The 24874-nt window shown below is 38.4% G+C and overlaps 1 protein-coding gene across 5 annotated transcripts in view; it reads right to left on the bottom strand.

The window, feature by feature from the left end:
• Nucleotides 1–19483, bottom strand: part of CANX (calnexin) — a 28813-nt gene extending 9330 nt beyond the window's left edge. The window contains exons 1-9 of one of the 5 annotated variants that reach the window (XM_011371968.2): nt 19312–19474; nt 13302–13391; nt 5669–5845; nt 5289–5362; nt 4677–4735; nt 4067–4208; nt 3534–3615; nt 2859–3051; nt 1220–1409 (exon numbers count right to left, since the gene is read on the bottom strand). In XM_011371968.2, the coding sequence (XP_011370270.1) occupies nt 1220–1409; nt 2859–3051; nt 3534–3615; nt 4067–4208; nt 4677–4735; nt 5289–5362; nt 5669–5842 (914 nt within the window). In that variant the 5' untranslated portion in view covers nt 5843–5845; nt 13302–13391; nt 19312–19474. Of the gene's footprint in view, nt 1–1219; nt 1410–2858; nt 3052–3533; nt 3616–4066; nt 4209–4676; nt 4736–5288; nt 5363–5668; nt 5846–8546; nt 8567–13301; nt 13392–18150; nt 18184–19311 lie in introns of those variants that run through there. The other 4 variants (XM_011371967.2, XM_023537725.1, XM_023537722.1 and 1 more) reach the window with 4 other exon arrangements.
• Nucleotides 19484–24874: the final 5391 nt, after the last annotated feature.

Below are 24874 nucleotides of genomic sequence, written 5' to 3'. Positions count from 1 at the left end.
AAGTTTTACCCAGACGCTAAAAGATGGTGCCACTTTAGTTGGTAAGCAAAAACATCATCTGTCCTTGGTCAGGATTATGCTTTTTTTGAACTATGCTAGTTTTAAATTAATTGTGTAAGAATTTGAACTTGTATAACATTCAGCTGTCCCTTTTAAGTGGAACATTCACACCCCCACCCCCAAAATAAAACAGCTAAAGAATACAACACTGAACAACAATGCTGAATCCAAAACTAATGTTCACCAAATACGCAAATAAACTTGGCCTTTACACTAGGTGCAGCACAAAAGTTCAGGTACCCGTATCTTAGTTTTAAGGGAGGAAAAAAATCAACTAGAATTTCACTGCTAAGATTAAAGGGATACCTTTACAAATGGCAGGTCAGTTTCATTATTTCCATTTGTTCACTTTCTGACATTTCTGAAAGTCACTGCATTAGAGTTCACACGTGGCCATATACAAGAGTACATCTCCACGAGTTTTTATTTCTCATCACCCCCCAGTTTGTCCCCCACGTAAAAGGCCACATATACTCTATTTCTCTCACATGTATGGTGCTCGCTCCTGTTCCTCTGCTTTTACACACCATGTTCTTCTTCAACCAGAATCACCACAGCCCACCTCATCAGTGAACCCCCATCCTACTTTCAAGTCTCGGTTTGACTGGTACTGCTCCAAGAAACTACCCTAGATTAGGTATACCTGGTGCCCTGGTCACCGAGTGACACCTACTATTAGACTACTTGCCACATGCATGCCAACTTCATTTACCTGCCTTACAACTGAACTGGGGCTATGTGGGCAGCTGGTGTCCTTGTGGCTTTGTATTCCACTAACCAACACAGAGCAGAGATCTCTTGAGTTTTGTTTAAATAGGAAAAAGATTATTTTTCATATTAAAATTTAAAATTTCAGGACTCCAACTTTCGATGTGAATTCATATAAGCACTGGAAAGACAAAGAGATCCAAGGTTCTGCCACAAACCAAGTGTATAAGCACAGGCAAACTCTCTCAGTACTTTCAACATGGTGTTGTTTGTAAAATGGTGTAAGGCAATCCAGATGATCGGTACCACCTCCTTTCAGCTACAATAGTCTACATTTTTCCTACCATTTAGACTGCATCATAGATTGCTGAAATTATCAGATCTTGACCAACATTCAGATGTTCAAGTCATATGGAATATATAAAATACTCTATTACACTCAAAGACTCACCAGTCATCTGGTTTGACAGCATCGGGATCTGGTATTTTTGGTCTTTCATCCCAATCCTCGGGCTTCCGGTCTTCTGGGTCCTCAATTTCACGTGAAGGATTTACAGGAGGAGTCATGTCATCTAGTAGATTTCCACTGTTCACAAGAGACTGGTCCACTAATATTTCAAAACTATTATCTGGGTTTAAGACTGAAAAAAAATTAAATGCAATTTTTAAAAAGTTAATTAACCACTCATTTCCAAGCTCTATTTACAACAAAAAAGAAATTTTTAACGGAAAGCCAAAAGCATGGAGTAAAAAAGACCTCAGGCAACAGAGTCAGTCAGAACATGGTCTTGAGGCCTTAGGGAAGTAAACTCTGTTTTCCTTATCTGTATATCATAAAAGCTAGGTCCTCAGTTCTTTAGGAATTAAAACAGATGATAGATAAAATTTAAACCACCAAAAGACTTCATTATGGACATTAAAAACATCAAAAAAAAACCAATGTTACATAAACTAGTATAATATTGGCCTTACGCAAATGGTTACACACCAGTCAACAGGCAAATAAATGTATTTATTATAACTGCTCCTGTAGAAAAAGTCCATTTTCTCATTTTTGAGTTGGTATCACCACCATCTGTTACCAAAATTTCAAATTACACAAATATTTTATTTATTAAACCACACGTCTACTCATGGTTGTACTTTTGGAGACCAAAAAAACATGAAAAAACACAATTTTAAATCCTTAAAGGTAGCTTAAGTGTGACTTATGCTATAGCTTGGATCCCATGCCTAAATGTCTAATTGGCAGCTGACTGGGTCACACTCATCCAGAGTACTATACAAGACGACACAGTGCTATGCTGATGATGTTCTCAATGATAACGCAGTTGGCAATGTTAGCAATAATATCTACTTTCATGAAGATCCCCAGACTTTTATGAAATTAAAAGATCAAGTGAAATATAGGATATACAACTTTAAATTAAAAATTACGTTTATACATGTACGCATTTATTCACAAATGACCAAATACATTCAATGTTGATATTTCAGATAATACTGAATGTCTTCTTTATGTTTATTTCTATCTTTGAATATGTATGTGTATGAATTTGGATATGTATTACTGTTATTATAAAGGAAAAAGATTGTTATATTCTTGAAGGAAAGAGGTACTTCTATATGTAATCTCAAAACCAGCAGGAAAAGCTTCGTTAAAATAAAAAACTTATCCAATGTCCAAATGATTAAATTCAACTGTCCAGGTGTTGGAGCATCCAAGCAAAGTTCAACTAAAACATAATTTGAAAAAAAATGCATATATTTCTACTGTATGCTCTGTTACTTAATACGTAACATTTTATCAACAAGAAAATAAAGGGTAGAAATGAGGGCATCAGCAATGAAGCTCTTTGTGGAACATAAAAGCTTATTCTCAAAAATGCCCCATACCCTAATTCTCAACTCAAACTATGGACGAGAAGCTTTTTTTCATGCTGAGAAATGAAGCTCATTTCACCACTAAGATATTAAGTCAACTGAGACTCTTATTTGCAGGCTGGAGTTTGCCGTGTGTGCGATCTTTAGATTAAATGAATGATAAATCTGTAGCGCCATAAACCCCCCAAATTAATGGTTTTGCTTACTTAATGTATAAAGATGTGTTTTCTTATCAGTAAAATAGGTCTTCAGATCTGCATCTGGTCTCTTAGCATGCTTTTCTTCATATTCACCCGTTTTGGGGTTTTTGTGGCGGAAGATGAAGTGCAATTTATAGTCCTCTCCACATTTATCTGGACCAAACATGATCGTATAAGGGGTCTTGTCATGGAACTGGTCCTTCAGAAACAAAAATGAATTACTTTAAGTAAATCGAAGTGTTCAAAGCAAATTTCAAAAGTGTGATATATTCTCTTATAAAATCACAAATCAGTCACATTAAAGGAAAAGCTCATTTGTTAATGAGGTTCGTACAGATACCAGTGAAAACAAATAACCAGAAATTACCAGAAAGTTTTACATGAGAATATAAGAAAGTGCTTAAAAAACAAAATAATGCATATCTCTAGACTCTTTTCATAAAACAAATAAGTTTGCTAAACTAAAAATTACACAGAACAGAAACCAGGGATAAGACAGAACAGCTTTCAAATTAACATTTCAAATGAAAAAGCATGGAAATGTCAATATTCCCAACCCTCCAAAATATTTCAAAAGCAGAAGATGCCTTTATTTTTACAGGGCTTACAAAATTCTCTTTTTCTCTAAGATTCTTACACAATAATTGTGGGTGGCCACATAAAGAAATAGGAAGCACCTACCAGGTTGAGTTCTGCGGTTTTAGAAAGCAGTTTCACATAAGCACCACCACATTCTATTCCGTTTTGGAAATTAACCTCATACCTAATTTCAGAGAGAAAAGCGGAAAATCATATGGCAGTTTGAAAGATCAAACTTCTTATTTACTTCTCCTTTCTCCATCTTGGTCATAGGTCTTATCAGAAGTTTTACGTTTATCCTTAGGAAAGATTCTGTCCTTTATTGCCTTTGAATGACTTCCCACTCCCCACTCTCAACACCACCAAATAAGTAAAAAAAATAAAAGCTTAATGCACATTTCCAATAAATACTTTTTGCAAAATCCAGTTCATTTTCTAGAGGAAGAATAGCTGGTTTCTTTCAAAATAATTTATTAGGCAGGAAAAATAAATATTAGATTATTGGATGCTTAAATACACTTGAAAATCTCTACTGTAATATAATAATTCTGATAATTTTTTAAATGTAGAGTAATATAATGTCTCCTTAGATCACCCTTCCCAGAAAGCTTCCACTAAAGAAGCTTTTTACTTACTGAACAATGAGAGGCTTGGTATCAAACAGGAAGGGCTTGTTCAGTTTAGCAGAGATGGCATGATGCTTGGCCCGAGACATCAACACAAGTCCTTTATCACCTGGAAGCTTTGTTTCCTTCATTTCATCTACCTCCCATTTTCCTATAAGACACACAAAAAAGGTTCACTCCTTAGCTATACTTCTGAAGGCCCAAAAAGTTTAACAAACAAAACTCCAAGTTGTGCAAGTCTATCACATGACATATTTATTTTAACATATTCCTTTTACCTATGAGAGCTGGCCTAGTAATATTAAACATTCAAATATTTGACAAATATTAAGATGAGATTTTTAAAAACCTGTAGCATATTCATTTTACCAATGCCTAGAAAAGACCTTCCATTTCCAATATACAACACCATAAGTGATAAATTACCTTTTCGTTTCATGGTGTAAAACAAACAGGTCTAACCCTATAAAATATAATGGAACACACAAAGATAGCAAAACTTTCAAGAAAAAATCTTAAAATGCTTACAAATTCCTTTTAAACTAGTCTTAACAGACACCATGAAAACAATACTTCAAACACAATCTGCTATTGTATTTAAATCAAATTTAAATCTCACCATCATATTTGGCAATTTCATCATCAGTGTCATCTTTCTTGGCTTTGGATAAAATCCACCTGTAATTAAGACAAATCCCCAAAATTAAGGTCCAAATGATAGCTGACCTCTGAAAAGAAACAATGTAAATACTAATAAAAGCAGAATCTATTCAGCTCTTTCTAGGCTACTTAATGACTCTACTTTCAACATTTAAATCTGGCACAGAAGTAGTGATAACATATTTTACTCAATTCCTAAGAAAAAGTACCAAACCCATGAAATAATTCCACCTTTTTATTTTTTTTGAGAAAAAGTAAGATTTATTGAAAATACATTTTAGAAGGAGAAGGGCTACACTAAGGAAGGCTGCAGCCCTGTTTTACATCTTCTTTTTAAGACTCAAGAAAAAACAATTTTTCTTCAAAGAACAAAATATAGAGTGGAAGAGGAGGGAGAAATGGAAGAAAGAATCACATGTTCTAGAAGACCACTTTCCTAAGTGGGCATGAACACTGGAAATATAAAATAGATATTTCACTATATAAGAAGCTATCCTAAAAGGAATCCACTATTCCATCTTATTTATATGATGTTTGCCTCTAAGATTTTTTTTCCCTAAGAAATACTTACCCTGACAGAGTTCCTCTGTCAAAGGAATCGGCAAAATACACTTCCCCTGTTGGAACTGGAGCTTTGTAGGTGACCTGTATTAGTTGTAAAAATGAATTAAGAACGAAAATTTTCAGCAACAGTCCCTTTTTTGTTTGTTTGCAACAGTCCTTTCTTAATAGGATTTATTCTCTTGGTTTGCTTTCAATTATCACAAAATTTTCAAACCCGGCCCTTGACTTAATCCATATAATTTATCTTTGGCAAGATATAACAAAGGCTGCCAGAGGGACCCATAAGTATTTTAGCAGATCTGCTTTCTCTTTGAAAAGGATCCAAATTTACCTTCATCCTTTGATTATCTCAAGAGGTAAAACAAATAGATTCAGACAACTTCAAACCTTTGGAGATGGAGGAGTGCCGGTCTCTGGTTTCGGTTTTGAGTCTTCTACCTCTTCAATGACATCATCAAGGTCATCTTCTATATCAATCACATCATCGTCATGTCCCTCATGAGCCTCAATGACAGCAGTTCCAAGGACCAATAACATACACAGCAACCATTTCCCTTCCATGATCTGCATATAAAAAGAGTAAAGTAGGTTAAACATATCTCCTCCTTTTAAAAATTATGTAAAGACCACTAACCCCTCTCTTATTTCAAATTTAGGCTTTCAAACTAGAGCTAAAAGGAATTTTATTGTGAACTTTATATAAATATTTAAATAAAAGGAACTATTTAAATAAAAAGAATTTTCGAAGACTCAATTTCAAGAAAATATCAAAACAAAACTCAAACATAAACAATTGTCTTCACATAGAGTATCATATTGGCTATACAGACCTACAATGTTCAAATACAATTTCAAACTAACCTCTTCCACTTGTAAAAAGCCTGACAATGAACAAAAGCACTTTTCCTGTATTAATTTACGATGAATACTCATTAAAACATTACAATGAAATAAGTTACTAGCCTACATTAAAAACTTAATATAGATATGCTGCTGTTGTACAAAGATCACCATTTGTAGATGATTTTAAATTAGTGTTTTAAGACTCAACAACAAAAACATTAAACCAAGGACCAGCTACCATTATCTCTATCTCAACACTCAAATGCCGTGTGTATTCTATTAGACTGTCATGGGTGGTAGTGGGTCCTCTTTCCAAGGACCACAGATCCAAGGGTATGAAAACTGAGCCACATGGATGCACACGATTTGGTAGGATGTAACATAGTCTCAATTCTGCCAGATGAAATGGAGGTGATGGGTACACGACAATGTGAGTGTACTTAATGCCACTGAAGTGTGTACGCTTAATAATGGTCAAGATGGCAAATCTTATGTGTTTACCATTGTAAGAAAAAGAAAGAAAACTGAGCTTAATTTTTTTGTGTTCTCTTGTTTGCAATGGAGACATTTATTTCTCAGGCAAAATCCAAAACAAAAAAAAAGAATCCAAAGTCAGGGGCTCCTTCATAAACTTCAATGGCCCCAATCCACAACCATGGCTGTCATCTGACCAACTGTCTACGAAAAATGTAAATCAAGTTATCCTAATGCTGAATTTAATGCCAAACTCCTTATAAATGCTAACCCTTTAAAGTTTAGCACCCAGACCTAGACCTTCATGTATCATTTGGTAGTCTTTTTTTTTTTTTTTTTGGCCTATCTTTTATTCACTCATTTTGGGACTGTGTTCACAAAAATGAAAGACGGTAGAGTCCACTGGATTCGCAAAAGCTTACTATTTAGGCAGTGCAGAAAATGAAAGTTCTAAATGAAACCATAACCTTTCCTGAGACTGGTATTCATTTTTAGAAGAAAACTCTCAACGTAAACTGCTATGGTTTCTTATATACATGCAAAACACCAGTAATCTTTTATTCACTGGAAAGATACCAGTTTTCTGCCATCAAAATAATATACATAGCATAGCAATATGGCTTTGTTCATTTCCAACTACAATGGATGCTCTAAAGCCACACAGGCTGACTCAACACCTTTATCTAAATCAACTCTATACAACTCCCAAGTTCTCATTGAAACAATGCTATAAATGTTGGATTCCCAGGGATAAGCTACAAAAGTAAATTAGCCCAAAACAACTAAAACAACATATGGTTACAACATTTTAAAAGTAAAATAAAATGTGGAGGTAAAACCAGCAGTAATTAACTAAAGCACAAAACCAATGGATTAATTAGGACTAGTGCTGGAATACTTGTTCAAGGAAAAGTTAATAGAGGAAGTGGTCCAGTGGACTCCCTGCTTACCTTTAAAAAAGGAAGGACTGGTTTCTTTTCCTCAATAATTTTTAATTTGTTAACATATTGTTATGGACTGAATAGTAATTCATATGTTGAAGCCCTAACTTCCAATGTACCTATACTTGGAGGTGGGACTTTAATTAAGGTCCAAAGAGGTCGTGAGGGTGGGGTCCTGACCCAGAACCTCTGTCCACATGAGAGGAGTGCTCAAGCAGAGGTATGTCCACATGAGGACACAGCGAGCTGGAGGCTCTCTGCTAGCCACAGAAAAGGTCTTCTCGAAAACAATCCTGCCCACACCTTGATCTTGGACTTCTAGCACCCAGAACGGTGAAAAATAAATCCGAAAATAAACCTCTACTGGTAAGGCTGGTATTCAGTTATGGCAGCCTGAGCAGACTAATAAACTGTCCTTGGGTTTTTAAGTATAACGTTGTAGGGCAGTGCTTCTCCAACGCGAGCAGGCATCAGTGTCTGTTCAGGGCTTATTAAGCAGGCTGCGGGCCTCCCAGTCAGCCTGTGTCTCACCTTCCTACCAAGTTCCCAGGGTACATACACTGCAGGCTCTGGGACCACACTCTGAGAGTCACTGATCAGGGTTTACAAATAACCCACCTGTGCTGTCTTCTAGTCTAAAAAGCAGCGGTTCCTAAACTTTTTAGCACCAGGGACCGGTGGAGCTGAGGCAGTGATGCTAGCGCTGGGGAGCTGGGGAGTGGCTGCAAATACAGATGAAGCTTTGCTCACCGCTCACCTCCTGCTGTACAGCCCAGTTCCTAACAGGCTACAGACCAGTACCAGAACGTAGCCTGGCAGCGGGTGGGGACCCCAGCTATAAAGTACTTTCACATGCACTGTTTCATATAAGCTTCCTGTGAGGTATTACTCTCATCTTATTTTATACATTAGGAACTAAGACTTAGTGAAATTAAAATAACCTCGTTATCAACTAGTAAGTGAGGACTTCAAATCCTCTATTTCATTTACACTAAAACAAATCTTACTATGCAGCTGAACACCAAGGAAGTGTGATAAGAGACAGGACAGAAGACCAGTCAGGAAGGGCAGTAATGGCAGTGATCTGGAATATGAGTTCACATAGGGTTCAATGAGGGAGGGCACGGCTGCATAACACCCAACCCAGGTGGACCAAGGAACCTGGTGGAAAGAAGGCAACCATGTGAGGGAGGCAGAATGGCCCCATCTGAAAGAAAAAGTTTGTTTTCAGGTGGCAGAGACTGCCAGGAACAACATAGGAGGTCTCCAGCAAACTCAGGAAACTGCACTTCTCTCCCACCACCATTTCCCCTATACCCGGAGAGTTACAGCCCTATTTTTTTTTTTTTTAGGTAATAGAAGCACAACGGTACTCACTTGTTTTCGCATTCTTCAGTGTTGTTAAAGCTACGAGGAACTACTCTTCCCAAACCATGACAAATCAGTTCTCATAGCCACGTACTTATAAGCCTTAGACGGCTTAACATGCTGTTTTGACAACTGTAATTTGCCAGTACTCCCAAGAAAATGCTACAGTAAATAAACAGGTCTAGTTCCAAGAGTCACTATTAAGCCATCTTAAATGTTCCAAGTGTTGTTAGAGACTGGTCCACACTTACAAGCAATTAAAGACTATATTTTAAGGTGATTCTAATTTAATTCTGCTTAATAACTGAAAATCTGACATTATCAAGAAACAAAATCCCCCTCATTTCAGTCCTCCTAACTCAATACTCCTTATATCGAATAGAGTCCTTTTATAAGTTTGCACCTATTGAGTAGGTATATAAAAAGGATACTGCACTGTTACGTTTGCTAGGAGAAAACATAGGAGAAAATTTAGCTGATTTTAGGTTTGACAACGAGTTTTTAATACATTGAAAGCTAGATACATGCAAGAAAAAATTAGTTAAGTTGGACTTTATTAAAATTAAAAACTTCAACTCTGTGAAAGACGTGTAAGAGAATGAAAAGACAAATCAGACCGGGAGAAAACATTTGCGAAATACACATCTGATAAAATATACATCCGATAATGAACTGGTTTCCAAAATATACAATGAACTCACTCAAACTCAACAAAACAAACCACTCGATTAAAAAATGGATAAAAAATCTGAACAGATACTTCACCAAAGATATTCAGATGGCAAATAAGCATATAAAAAGATGCCTGACATCATTTGCCATCACGTAATTGTAAATTAAAACGAGATACCACCATGCACCTACTAGAATGGCTAAGATCCAAAAAACTGGCAAGGATGTGAAGCAACAGAAGCTCCCACTGCATTGCTGGTGAAAATGCAAAATAGTATAGTCACTTTGGAAGATAGTTTGGCAATTTCTTACAAAGCTAAAATAAACAGTCTTACCGTATGATTTGGCGATTGTGCTCCTAGGTACTTAACCAGCTGATCTGAACCCTTACAAATGCACAAAAACCTGCACTCAAATGTTTATGGCAGCTTTATCCATAATCACCCCAAACTTGAAGAAACCAAAACATTCTTCGACAGGTGAATAAACCTGTAGTACACTCGCACAATGAAATACTGGTTCAGCAATTAAAAAGAAATGAGCTGTAAAGCCACAAAAAGACTTAAACAAATCTTAAATGTATATTGCTAAGTGAAAGAAGCCGGTCTGAAAAGGCAACATGCTGTATAATTCCAATTATTCACATTCTGAAAAAGGCCGGTGGTCAGTTTAAGTAGGTAAGGACACTGAAACTATTCTGCATGATGCTATAATTATGGACACATTACAGCATGCATTTGTCAAAACCCACAAAACTTTACAGCACAAAGAACCAATCTTAACATATGAAAAAATTTTAAATCATCTAGGAGGTCAAGTGATCTAAGGATAACACTAGGATGTGACAAAACAATGTAACTGTAGTACAGGTATGAAACAACTTCATTCAAGAAGGTGGAGGGAAAAGATAGTGAGCGAAGTCACTTTGGAAATGAATACAGATTACATTCTATAAGTCTAGACTGTACGAAAGCACTTTCATTAATTGGTAAATTGTTTCACATGTGTGCAGGTTAATAATCCTAACACTGCTATACATGTATACTGAACAATGAAATAAAGGGCTAGTGGATGGTGGAAGCCACTTTCAAGTTGGGTGTGGGTATTTACACACAAGCAAGGGAAGGCAGCCAGGGTAATCCACATGGTAATGGGTAAGATAATGGACAAGAGTTGGAGACATCAGTACGAACTCATGTTTACCTTAACATACAGAAGGTTAGAGAAGTATTTACAGATACGTGCACATATACCAGTTAGTCTACACACATGTATTTCCTTGTTCTGTCAGCTGGGAGGGCCTACAAGAAACTAAATCCCAGTAGCAATAAATACACCTAATACCAATGTCATCTCCAATTAAAGGAAACAGGGCTCCTTGGAGAAATGGCTTATTCTAGAATTAGAGCAGAAAATATATAAGATGAGCCTGGCGCCTTAGTTGTGCCAGAAAGGACTGTTCAAAAAAGAAAAATAATACCACAATGATGTGGGTTGTGTCCAAGGAACATAAGAGCTCCCAGTGGCCAAAACTGGGACACTATGGGCAACAAAATGAGTGGTATCAGATTATGCCCCACAATATAAAATAAATGCCCATGAATCTATAGCGATACAAACATGATTGAGTAAATAAACAAATGAGAGAGGAGACAAATTTCCCATGCAGAAATATTCCAAGTAAGTGATGCAGACACTCCATCCCCAAGATGGTGGGGCATAACTCCCACTCTTAAGTATGGGCTGCATGGACAGACTTCTTTCCAAAGCAGCCGGGAAGTATGGGAAGGGAGAAAACAGAGACGTTACAGCAGAGAAACCGCGAAATAAACTTCAAGCCATGTGAGCGAGGTCAACATCAATAGCGACAGGTCATGTTGATAGTACGTGCCCTTGACAGTGTGATGAAAACAGTACTTCAACCTCTCTGTAGAATGTCTAGCAGAGGGACATTCTACAAAATAACCTGACCAGTAGTCCTCAAAAATGTCCAGGTCATCAAAAACAAGGAAAGCTTAAAAACCTGTCACAGCCAAGAGGAGTCTAAGAAGACATGATGACTATTTGTAATGTGGAACCTGGTACAGAAAAAAAACTGGGTAAAACAAAAAAAAGAAACTACATTAAATACGGACTTTAGTTAATATTTATGCATCGATATTGGTTCATTAACTAAAATGTACTATACCAATGTAAGCTGCTAATAATAGGAGAAATGGGGTGTGGGTCATACAGGATCCCTCTGTACTATCTTCATAATTTTTCTATATATTTAAAACTGTTTTAAAAATTCGTTTATAAAAAAAAAGGTGTTCCTTTATCATGCCTCAAATGGTTGATCTCTCCACCTCTCCAAAAAAATCCTGTGGCTGAAATATACTATTGGAATCTAGTCGACGTTCCATTTTTGAGAAGAAACTGAGGTCCAGAAATTAACTTGCCAAAAAATGAGTTACTGGCAGAATTAGGATGAGAGGTCAAGGTTCCCATCTCCCAGTACAATGCACCCTACCTGGTAATTCTATCCTGCTTTTGTCTTAAAGATACAAAATAATTCTCCACATATTTTAATGTTTAAGAGGCTTTCATAAAATTTTTGTCACTTTTCAAGCCTTCTTTTGTCTTTATATTTGCAGAATATCAAGCAGAGCATACTTCTCTATTGTCACCCATTGTTTCTAAGATTATCAACAAGAAATATGTAACAAGTAGTTCATAATAATGCTTTTAAAAAACAACCCCCAACTTCCCCAAGCCACAGAGCAGGTGGTCCCTAGAGTAGGAATGCTTAGGAATAAAGGTGAATAAAAAAATACCTTTAAACGAAGTAGCATTTTCCTATAGTAAGAAGCATTTATCACATTTCCTAAAGTTTTCTTCTATCTTCTACTTCTTAGCCCATGCTCACGAAGATATATTAGCTCTTCTAGGGCAAGGTTTCTTGAAGCACTTCATTCTCTGGTTTCTTTCTAGGAGGCATTTTCTTTCTCATAATTTTTATCATTGCAAGATTGTTGCCTGAAACCCTACATTGCAGAGCCCCTTTGAGCTAGGATGCAAATGCTGGGTGAATGTGTAACTCATAACCAGGCAACTCAGTGCTCTACAACTCTCTCACAGTGGGCCCATTTAAATTCCTGTCTTGGCCAAATTACAAGTTACTGTACTACAGGCATGGACCTGCGGGAGAGCCGGCAATTAAAAATCAAAACTACAAATGCCAACAGTTACATAGATGTCAAAATATCATCTTGCACACCTAAAAATTAACTAATATTACCTCAACTTAAAAAACTAATGATATTTAAATAAAACATGAAGATTAGTTAATAATGTTTCAATATTCATTCATAAATTATAAGAAATGAATCATAACGAGATGTTAATTGAAACTGGATGTGGAGTATATGGGAATTCTGTGTATTATTTTCACAAAGGTCTAAAATAAAAAAGTTTTAATGTATTAAAAAGACAACACAAACATGAAAATCTTTTAACACCTTTGCGTTTACTGAAGTGAACAAATTTTTTCAAAAATACCCTTAAGTTATATGCAAATGTGAGTTCTGTGTGGCTTTCTCTTATGTCTCTTATGTAAGCAAAGGCTAAGTCAATAAAACTGGTACCATGGGGCCAACGCTAAATGGTCCAAGTTCCGACTTCTGTTCATCTGGAACTTGATCTAGAGAAATGAACAGACTGCATAACCTTCAAATACTCACCCATAAATCCCTTGACTGGGCTTTTGATAAAAGTTGGATGGCAGAGTTCAAGACTGTTTTCTGGCAGTCACAGCTTGAACTGTGGGGATTCTGTGTTACAAAGGAGTAAAAGGAGAAAATGCATGTGATGCCTATCAGAAAGCTTGACACACATCAGACACTAAATGAATGTTTGCTGACGGAGTTCAATTCCATGAGTGCCAAGTAGATATCAAGCATTTTTTTTAATTGGTCTCTTACCTTCAGGAGCTCATAGGATATATACATAAAGTCTGGAAACAGCATTTTATAGATTAAAGGTGACCTTAATGACATTTTGTGTATTTGCTCATGTTTTCAGACTTTGTGAATACACTGTATTATTAGTTCTACAAATCAAGTTTCTTGTTTTTTGTTAATATCAAAATAAACTCATATCATAACCTCTTCTCTCTAATTTGCAAAAAATGCACATAGGTTTGTTAGTACTTAAAAATCATGCTAGTAGTATTTTCCTTCTACAAAACAAATGCCAAAAAAGTAAAAATTTCACAAAATGAATTACTGACAAAGATAAAACAGCATAGAACTGTGTACACACAAGGGCACGTAAAACCTGGTGAAACCTGAGTTAAGGTCTGTAGATTGTACCAATGTCAATTTCCTGCTTTTGATGTTATACTACAGTTACGTAAGATGCTACCATTGGGGGAAGCTGGATGATGGTCACAAAGGACCTCTCTATACTCTTTTTGCAATTTCTTGTGGGTTGGTAATTATTTCAAAATTATCAGCTTTAAAAAAAAATGTATTATTGGATCATTAAAGATGGTTCTTTAAACCTGATCCAAGTTGTCTAGAAACCAGCTTTATATTGACCTAGTCCACTAAAGCAAAAAAACTACAAAGACTCAGAAATTTGAGCTTGATTAGAAATTTAAACTTGATGAGATAAAGTCTTTCTCTCTCCCTTCTTATTAATAAGGGCTTTGTTTTTAGTAATCGAATATAATTATCTACCTACATCCACAGCAGAGAATCTCTACCCTCTGAGACCACATGGACAAATGTACAAAAAGCCAAGAAAACAAGAGCCAAACGCATGTACATTTATAATATGCATTTAAAATATAAATAATTTCTGGCTTGCTTCACAATTTCCCAAGGACAGAACAAAAAGCTCAGCTCCCAAAATCTAAGGGTCAGGAGGATTCAAGAGCATCTAAGCTAATCACTTTTAATTTCAATCCACTCTTAACTCTTATGAGCAAATTTACCCTGAATTCAAGAATTGGAAGTTTCCTATTTTAAAACTGATGATTCAGAAATTTAATCACACATACACAAGGCACTACAATGTGTGGTATAACCTGTCCCATCAGAGAAACCTAGGTTCCATACTCCCCTGCTCTCTTTGACCTTGGTCACCTTACTGAACTTTCAGGAGTCTTCTGTCCCTACACTACAGATGTGAGCAACGAGCATTATTGACTCGAAGCCTTGCTGTGAAAATGTAAGGATTGTACAAGGTATGTCAGGGCCCAGGGCTTCACAGAGACACCCAAGGGCTTGCTCTGATACACAGAAGTACAAACACAGTGAATATATTCTCAATTCTCGTGCTGGACCAAAAGGTCTAATAGGCCTGACTACACCTCCAGTTTATTTTAAGAAAGCTGAATTACTTTACAAAGAAAAACTTGCTTTCCTCCAATTACATTATTTGATTTCTTCTTTAATTCTTCCTTGCAATAGTGTATATACAACCTCAATGTTTGAATATGGAAATGTCCATGTTTATCAGTAATTCTTTTCCTGGCTCTGTCATCAATTACTTTTCTTTATAAACTCTCCTAAATTTATTTTTTAGTAATGATAATTCTGTTCTCAGCACATATTCTAAAAAATAGTCTAGATGATTTTACTATACACATTTAATAATGTACATGAGAATTCAATTGAAGACAGTATTCTATTTAACAGAAGCAGACACGGTCTTCATCAAATTTTAGCAAATTCAGACAACTATTTAGATCACTTTAGGAATAGGCACACACTAAAATATTAAATTTGTCACTTTTCAAAGGCAGAAACTTTATCTTCAATATGGGTCCCTTATTGAAGGGACCTATTAAAGAATTATATTCTATTAAAGACCTTAAAACAAATGGGGGCTCAAATTATTTTTAAGTTTATTAAATTTAGATGTTTATATTTTTTCAAGTTAAGTCTACAATTTCATCTATTTTCAGAAGAGAGATGTCTACAGTTTTCCTTTCTTGCATAGTCTTTGTCTGGCTTTAGCATCAGGGTAATATCAGTCCGAATGAGCTGGAAAGCTTTCTCCCTTCTTCTAGTTGTTGGAAGTTGGTGAAGGATTGGTGTTAATTCTTTCCTAAGAATTTGGTAGAACTCATTAGTGAAGCCATTTGGTTCTGGGCTTTTCTTTGTGGGACTTTGTTTCTTAAAATTAGGAAATTTCAACTCCCAATTATTTTAATCCACAAAAATTAGGAAAAGGAACAGAAATCCCAGGGAAGGGATTACTTCATTGTCTCTTAACCAAGTTGAGGAAATTCCTTTCTATTCCTGGTTTGTTGAATGTTTCCATCATGAAAAGGTGTTGCATTTTGTCAAATGCTTTTTCAGCATCTACTGAGATGATCATGTGGTTTCTTTCCTTTACTAATGTGGTGTATCAGTTATTACTGTATGTTGAACCAACTTTGCATTCATGAGGAAAATCCCAGGTGGCTGTGGTGAATAATTCTTTTTATATGTCGCTGGACTCTGTTTGCTAACATTGAGTATTTTTGCATCTATTTTCGTAAGAGATACTGGTGTGCGGTTTTCTCATCTTGTGAAGTCTTTGATTCTGTACCATGGTAACAGTGGCTTCACAGAATGAGCAGGAAGTGTTTTTCCATTTTTTTTGGAAAAGTCTATGAAGAAGTGGTGTTAATTCTTCCCTAAGCATATGGTAGAACTCACCAGTGAAGCCATTTGATTCCAGGCTTTTCTTTGTGGGACTTTGTAAAGTAGTATATTCCAACTCTTATTCCTTTCTCACAGATTAATCTATGAGAAATTAGAAAGAGGAACAGAAGAAATGACCTAAGGTTCTTGGTTGTTTAAAAAAAATAAGTGATTTTTAAAAAGTAAGTGTGTAATAAAAGGTGAGGACGTCTTTTCCTATAAGGCTATCCATTCACCTTTTTAAATTTTAAGTCTTTCTGGGTTGAGATATCTTAAGTTGTCTAAGTTAATCCTCCTGAAAATCCCAGGAAGTTTTATTATCCCCATTTGACAGAGGACTTTAAGGTTAAGATAAGTTACACAAACTGTCCAAGGTCAGTTAGACATATAGTAGTGTTTATGAGTGAGAGAGAATTCAAAAGTCACAATCCCTTATCGACTACTTACTAGCTTGGCATATTGGGTGAATTACTCACTTTTGGGCCTCAGTGTCTTCATTTCTAAAGTGAGACAAAACCCTATATCTCTTAGGGTGGTTGTATAAACAAAATGCATGTAAAGTGCTTATGACAGAGCCCAGTTTACAGTATGTGCTCAACGTCTGCACTGAGCTCTACTATTACTAGGTGTTGCCCAGTGACGCCATTTAAGTTGTAATGGTTCCAAAATACTTGAACTTTAAAGCAATTAAGAAATTGTAAGGCTTAGATTGGAAAGGTAGCAGTTAAAAGAAATTTGATTCCAGTCACAGATAAATTATTTTACTTTTACTACTACTTTTTGTACCTTCTGATATTACTACATGTGCATCTAGTCAAAAAACAAAAGCACTTAAAAGGGAGAAAAGTACATAAAATTCTAAGTGCTCTTTATTGTAAATATTTAGCCATTTAAAAATAGACCCATACTGTCTTTAGTTTTGCATTTTGTTTTTCATTGACAAGAACACTAGAATCGATTTTTCCATAACACATTTTTTTGCTATTAACTACATAGGGTTAAGATATAAATACTCAAAATGTATTGCTGAAAATCGTCTAAATTCTTTAAAAAACAAAATTCTCCAAATAATTTAGAAGTACATATGTTTGTTAATGTGGCCAACCAGCACAAAGTTCTACAGTAAGCTACAGAGGTCACAACTACAATCAGGCACTTTTATGATTTCCTAGGAGTTGTGAGCTGCCAGTTCCTTTGCACAGTTCATTCCACTATTCAAAGTAGTTTCACATTTACCATTCTATCTGTCCCTCTCCCAACAGCCCCCTAATGGTAAGGTATACAGAAGATTTCTCATTTCCATCTGAAATTTGTGGAAATCAAGGTGTTGCATAAGCTAGTTACCCCCGCTGGGCCTGGAATTCAAGTCTTGAGCCTGCATTGAAGCTTACCAACTGTCACTTCATCTCTTTAAGCTATTTGCAGGGAACAGTGAACGCTGTAACTAAAAGAATGCAATAGCCTGATTCCCAAAACTGCAGTAACGTTTACCCCTTATGGTCCTTGGAAGATAATGTGCTAGTTCAAACTGTCAGGTTAAGATAGTACAGTGTAGAGGAATGCTCATTTCAAATAGGTCAGAAAATTTGTTGTATGACACACTCACCCCATTACAGTTCACCCTAACCTCAAGATCCAGTTACCGGGCTGGTTTGCTTGTGCACCCTGGCTGGTGCAAAGAACTCCCACACAGTTCTTTACCTCTGCTCTAAGTATAATTACAGCAAATGTACAACCATGGCATTTATTCTATTCATGACTCTCACAGTTAGGAAAAGACTAAGATACAGAATGGTTTTAAAGATCAACACAATTCTTCCTTTTAAAAAAAACTATCTGCTTATTAAAAAATCAAGCAAAATGTTCCTTTTCTTAGAGACATAAAGAGACTTAACTGTGGTTCACCTTTGTCCTCCCAAGCTTTTAACATTCAGCTCAGTTTAACATCCCTCAACCAGCATTCACTTGTGTCATGCCCAGCAGTTAATCCACTAGATCAGTTTTTCTTCTTCTCATCACCATATGTGACCACGGGTCCTGGGAAAGAAGACTTAACCAACTCTAGGATGTAAGTCAGTATAGTGGAACAGCAACATACTATAATTTATTGCTATCATTATATATTGTGCAATTAATATGTACCTGACTTTTCTTATTTTATATACACCTTAATCTAATTCTAACAACTCCATCGGGTATTATTATACCCATCATCTGGGGAAAACTGGGATAAAAAGGTAAGTAAAGTGCCCAAGTTCACAGCAACAAACGGCTGATGAAGGACTTGAACCAGGATCTTACCCTTAATACCAAAACTGCCTAGACCTCAACTATAATCCCAACGTGATCATAAAGTTAATCGAATGACCTTGGGCCAGTCGTTTCATATCTCTGGGCCTGTTCTTCCACCAAAAATGACCTGCCCTATGAGCTTTTAGGTGTTTTCCTGCTTTTAACGTTCGGTGACTTTGCGACTGGACTACTCCCCACCTCCCAATAGGTGAAAATGTTAAGACTGAAGTTTTTCAACTACTGCGTGTTCTAGCACATTCTCTATTCTCTTCAGGGGGCTAAGATCCAATCTTCGCTTTTAGGTTTCATTTTAAAATATTGAAGCTGTAACACTAATTCTAAATGTTCTCTCTCGGTCCAATACCACCTTTCCCCACTACTAGGGGTAGTGATCAGGCCCGATCCCACTGCAGGCCTTTACTCCGGCCCACCTCGCGGCTTCCCAGACAGCCAGCAAAAGGCCTAAAAAGAGCCTTAGAAGCACAGCCATAGGAAGTTGGCTTTGCCTGAGATTAAGGGACGCTCTAGGGCACCTGCCACGCCTCCCGACCCCAGCGGCGCGGCGGAGGCCCGGCTTCCCAACCGAGCTCGCCCAGGTTCGGGCCTTGCTCGTCACGACCGCAAGTCGGCAGGGCCCGAGCCCTCGAAAACCCAGCCCGACCCCTCGGCTCCGGCCACGCCCGGCCCCTGGGTCGTGGCGCCGCGAACCCAGGGCCCCGGGGTCCTCACAGGCCTGAATACATCCGCAGGCCTTCCGTCTCACCTCGAGCCTCCCGGGGACCGCCGGCGGCACCCGTGCCTCCTCCCGCCCGCACACCTCGCCTCGCGCTGCAGTAGGGACAGCGGCAGAGGCGACCCGACCGTCACGTGCCGCGGGACCAAGAGGCCTAGGCTGCCGCTGCCACCGCGCGAGCGAGCACCGCCGCACGAAGCCCAGCCCTGCGTCCGCCCCTCGCTCCTGAATAGCTACGGTTAGTGCCAAGTCCCGCCCCCCTACGCCAGCTCCGTAATGCGGTTGGTTGCTGCGGCCATCGCTCTAATCACCTTCCCATACGCCCCCTAGGGCTATTCTTCGTGGAGTGTGAGAATTGGCTGGGAGTAAGGCAGGAAGTGGCTGTTGGTTGGGCTGGAGGGGAGGGGGCGGACCACAGCGGAGCGGGCGCGCGCCCTGGGGCGGGGCCGAGCGGGCTCGCGTTCTTTCGCCTGTTGCCCTCCTGCCTTAGTGGGCAGGCTGCCCGCCGTTTCATCTTAACTCTTGTGGTTCTTCTAACTCCTCGGTTCCTGGATCCAGGCCCCAGGACTGACATCCCTTTCCCTTCGCTAAGGGGACAAATGGCAGGCAGCAGAAGGGGTGAGCCGTCCGGCGGGCCATCGGGAAGGACCAATTCCCTTGTAGCGAGTGCGAGGCCCCGACGGGGCTAGGGGGAAGCGGCACCGGCTCCCTCCGCCTGGCGTCCCCAGCACAGCGCTTTGTAACCACGTGTGACCGTTCCTGCAGAGTCATCGCTCTGGTCCTAACAGCCTGCAGCCTTCTGAATACTATAATCCAAGGTTTTTTCAACTTACAGTTTGTGATGTTTCCCGACGATGACACACACGACAGGATTGAGAGCAAAGTATGGTGCAATGGAAAAAAGATTTGAAACACCACAATTTTTTAAACCCACTTTTAGCTTTTAGTTTTCAATATGCTGAGAACCTCAGAAAATGAAAGTAGGGTAAGGTCCTAGTTTGGCCACCCAAGGGCAGATTCCTAAAATGGGGAAAAAAAAAAAAAAGGACTCAACTGGTGTATCACCTATCCTTGGACCACCTTTATTCCCTTCTGCCACCTGGAAGGGGGAAAAGAGACGAGTCAGTTTGGCGTTTGCTTGGGTTTAGTATTCTCCAATTCTCAGCCTCCAAATTTGTGTAAGGGAATTTTGCTTTTCTGTTTACCAAAAAAAGTGGATAGTCAAGGCAGAATAATATTCTGGATGACACGTGTTCCAAACAATCTTATAATATAGTTAAAGGAACCGCGTGTGTGTGTGTGTGTGTGTGTGTGTGTGTGAGCAAAAGAGCGCCTCAGCAAAGGTTTATGCAAAAAGATGGGTTACTGAACAGAATTTAATGGGGTTTTGAGTTGGGAGGAACATTCATGTGGAATGGGAAAAGAGGTAAGACTTGAGCTGGCTGGACCTGGTAAGCTATGCAGGATTTCTATAGGTGGAGAGTTGGAGGAAGGTTTCTTTAGACGAGGAAACAGCAAAGGCAGGAAAATGGGTATTGTGTATTTGAGGACGCCATGTATGGGATTGTTTGTGATACAGGACATCGCTAGTAAAAATTCTTAATCTTTTAACAGGAAATGATACGGGACATCTCTTGCAGAGTTCTTAATCTTTTTAGTAAATCTAGTTAAGTTTTCTTCCCTCCTCTCCCTCAAATCCCAATAATTCTCCTGAAACTGGTGACTCAGATCCTCTGGCTATTGATAAGGGTCATTGGCCCATTGTTAGAAGAAATGGTGTTAGGCCAGACGGGGCCCTTAGAATCCAAGAGAGGAGGGAACTTTAGGCCAAAGGTCGTTTTTTTTACTCTTTAAGAAATATATTAACCAAGCCTGTTTCCCTTTACTCGTTTAATAGGCAAATCAATAATAGAAATTAATAGATATAATTATTTCAATAAGTTTGTATCTTCCTTGTCTAGAGACTGAGGCGGCACTTCGGCAGAAAACCCAAGACTACGCCCTAAGGCAGAAAGGGAAAGAGCTCCATGAAACCCCAGCAGGCAGGGACAATGACCCTTCTCAGCAGGAAGCAGATACAGAAGAGACCTCATGTCCCTCAACATCCATACTAATAATAAGGGGGTTCATGGCTCTTAGAAAAGAGTTAGGCAGGAAAGGGGGTTTCAGGTCTGCCTGCAAAGACACTAAGGTCATCCTATCCTAGAAGGGGTCCGCCCTAATCTGCCCACAATTAAGCAAGCTAGAGGCATTTTTAGGCTAAAAGTAACTCATAGAAACAAGTGAGCTGAGAATTAGGTACCAATTTAACAATTTAAGCCAGTTACTCGCACCTGTGCAATGAAGACCCAATGACCTTCAACTCACCTGAGTCTCATTATACCATTATTACAATATGATGCATGTGCCCAGGAGTTCATTAATATGATTATAACACTGAATTCTGGGAACGAACATGCGCAGAAAGCAAACGATGAATCATTGAGTCCTGTCAATCAAGGAAGCCCACCCCTCTAAGAAAAGTAAACACCCACCCACAAGTAACCAGCAAATAGGGATAAAAACCCCAAAGGCTTTGTTACCAGGCCTTTTGAGCTATGCTTCTCTTGCTTAGGCCCGCTTCCACATCTGGAAGTGTACCTTCCCTTCTAATAAAGCTATTTTCTGCTGTATTTTGGTGTCTTGCTCAATTCTTTGTTCAAGACATTAAGAACCTGGACAACACACTGGAAGAGGATCCCCACTCTCCAGTAACATTTGGGCTACAGAAAGGTGTCCATGAAAGTCAGCTCCAGTGTTAGGTTAGGAGCAGACCTTGAAGGCCTAGCCAAGGATTTTGTACAGTTCAGATTTTAGATTTGGATAATGATTTAGATGTTTATGAAGCATTATTTTAATATTATTCTAGGGAGGTCTGAAAGAAACTAGCAGCTATGAGGCCTAACTAACTGGACGCCACTTTTTGCTGTTGATTAAAGGTCAGGATGAGGGAATGGCAGGTGTATGGAAACAGAAGCATAAAATGTTGATGCTGAAGAATGGTCCATTGGATGCAAGGGAAAGAGAGGAAGAGGAACCAAAGCCAACACTGAATGTGAGAGCTTTGGTGACTGGAGGTGAAATGTAGGGCTCCCAAAAAGAGAATTCAAGTTTGGCTGATCCTGGAGATCCTGGGTATGGGCCCAAGACAGAGCAAGACTGGAGAACGTGCTCAGCATCCTGCTAGGGATTTTTTGGCTAAAGCATAATGTTCTTCAAAGGAAGAAGCCAAGGACAAGAATAAAATTTTTCTTTCCTTCCCTCCCTCCCATTCCTTTCCTTTTTTTTTGTTAAACAATTTTAAAGCAGTCACTGTTGATTAACTGACCAAATTACAAAAATAATCATGGTAGACACTTCAGTTCATCCTTCTAATAACTCTGTTGATCTGGTCCCTCCTAGAGATGATAATTTATAAGCCACAGGAAGTTGAAGGTTTTCCAACAGTATGGATCTTATGAATCAGATCTTCCATGCAGACGATGCCATATTTACCATGAGATGGAACAATCTAAGTGTTTATCCATCAGGGTAATTCGATTCTTGTTGATTTTGCCATAACCGTGTTTGTGGATCCATTCTTTTCAGACTTCAGGTTTGGCTCCCCCCAGGCAGTATGTGGTTCCACAATCCGCAGAATATTAACCGAAGCTTTGTTGCGCTTAACAAAGGTGCCACTAAAAATCCAGCAAAGGTAAAGAAGCTGCCACACCCTCAGATCCTCATTTGTGTTAATATGTATTGTTTTTAATTTCTGAGTAATATTCTATTGCAGTGGTCCCCAACCTTTCTGGCACTAGGGACTGGTGCTCTTGTGTGAACTTAACACCTGATGATCTGAGGTAGAGCTGAGGTGGTGATGCCAGCTCTGGGGATCAGCTACAAATACAGTTGAAGCTTCACTCACTCACCCGCCACTCATCTCCTGCTGTGTGGCCTGGTTCCTAACAGGCCACGGATCAGTACCAGTCCACGGCCCGGGGGTTGGGGACCCCTGTTCTGTTGTACAAGTATGCCATTTGTTTCTTTTGAGTCATTTGTTGGTTTTAATTCCTGAGTAGTATCCTATTGTATGCCACGGTTTATGCATTCACCAGGTAATAGACACTGGGGCTGTGCCCAGTTTTTGGTTATATGATATAAAACTGCAACACACATGGTATACTACTTTTCGTATAGACATATGTTTTAATTTTCCCTTAATAACTTGACATCTTCCCTTTTTCTTGGTCTACTACCTCAGTTAGTAATTACAGCCTCGTGTTGTTTCCAGAGAAAGGCTGTGTAGTAGGCTTTTGAAATCTTGCACATCTAAAAATGTCTGTATTCTACCCTCTGACAAGGAGAAAATTCCGAAATGTCTTAAATTGTAGCATGCCACTGGGTGGAAGGAAGAGACAAGGGAGATTAATTAGTTAACAACTGTAGGGCAAAACGAGCAAAACACTGCTTACATTCCTGAATGTATGTTGAAACTTTGAATCAACTTCCAGGTGGCAATTTCCACACTTATTTAGAGATAACGTTCAGTCACCACTGCTTCTTGCTTATACTTTCTAGACTGTTGTCCACCAAAATCCAAAGGGTAACGTTTCTTTTCTTTACGGACTCTGCATCTAACCTGGAACAAGCCCCGCTTCACTATTTCTCACCCCTTTTATCTGTAGCCAATGTAAATTCTTTCACAACAACTTACATCTTTCTTCCCCAAACTGTTTCCATAAACAAGCCCATCAACTCCAGGACTGCAGACATCTTGCCTTCTCCATCCAGCCTTGCTGCTGGTAGTTCAGACTACATGCCCAGGACCTGGTCCTTTTCTGGCTAGTGTTTTATCTCAATAAACTTTTTTTTTTTTCAGAAAAGCTTTCGGTTGTAAATCTTTTTTGTTTAACATCCTCACAGTTTTTTAAACATTATGGAAATATAACGTACACGGCATAGTTTGCCTACTGTAAATAAAAGTCAATGATTTTAAAAATTTATTTAATAGGCTTCAAGTAAATAGTACATTGGTTAAACATCTATATAGTTCATAAAACGATCCCCCCAATTGCACACTCCCCCACTCTGACCCTCTACCTAGCCAACATATTAATGCTAACTGCATTTCCTCTGCTGTGCTCTCCATCCTCCTGACCATCTATGAGCTACTAATTTGTACTTCTTTAACCCTTCACCGCATTCTCCCATCCCCCCAAGCCCCCTCCCCTTTGTGCATCATCAGATTGTCCTCTATATTTGTGAGTCTGTTTTTGATTATTAGTTTGTTCTTTTTATTCCTTAGATTCCACATATAAGTGAAATCATATAGTGTTTATCTTTCTCTGTCTGACTTAAATAGCTTCTAGGTCCATCAAAGCAATATCTTTTTCCATTCCCTTCCTTTTCATATGTAGGGGTCTTGTTTTCTTATCCTTTCAGACACTCGATCTTTTGGTTGGAGCACTTAATTCTTTTCCATTTAAGGTACTTATTGATAGGAGTGTAGTTGTTACCATTCTTTATTCCTGTTTTTGATACGTTTTTTTTCTTCCTAAAGAAGTTCCTCCAA

The sequence above is a fragment of the Pteropus vampyrus genome, unplaced genomic scaffold, assembly GCF_000151845.1.
Source record: "Pteropus vampyrus isolate Shadow unplaced genomic scaffold, Pvam_2.0 Scaffold197, whole genome shotgun sequence".
Classification (NCBI taxonomy): domain Eukaryota; kingdom Metazoa; phylum Chordata; class Mammalia; order Chiroptera; family Pteropodidae; genus Pteropus; species Pteropus vampyrus.
Note: the sequence above shows the minus strand (reverse complement) of the source record. Positions and strands in the feature narration are given on the sequence as shown.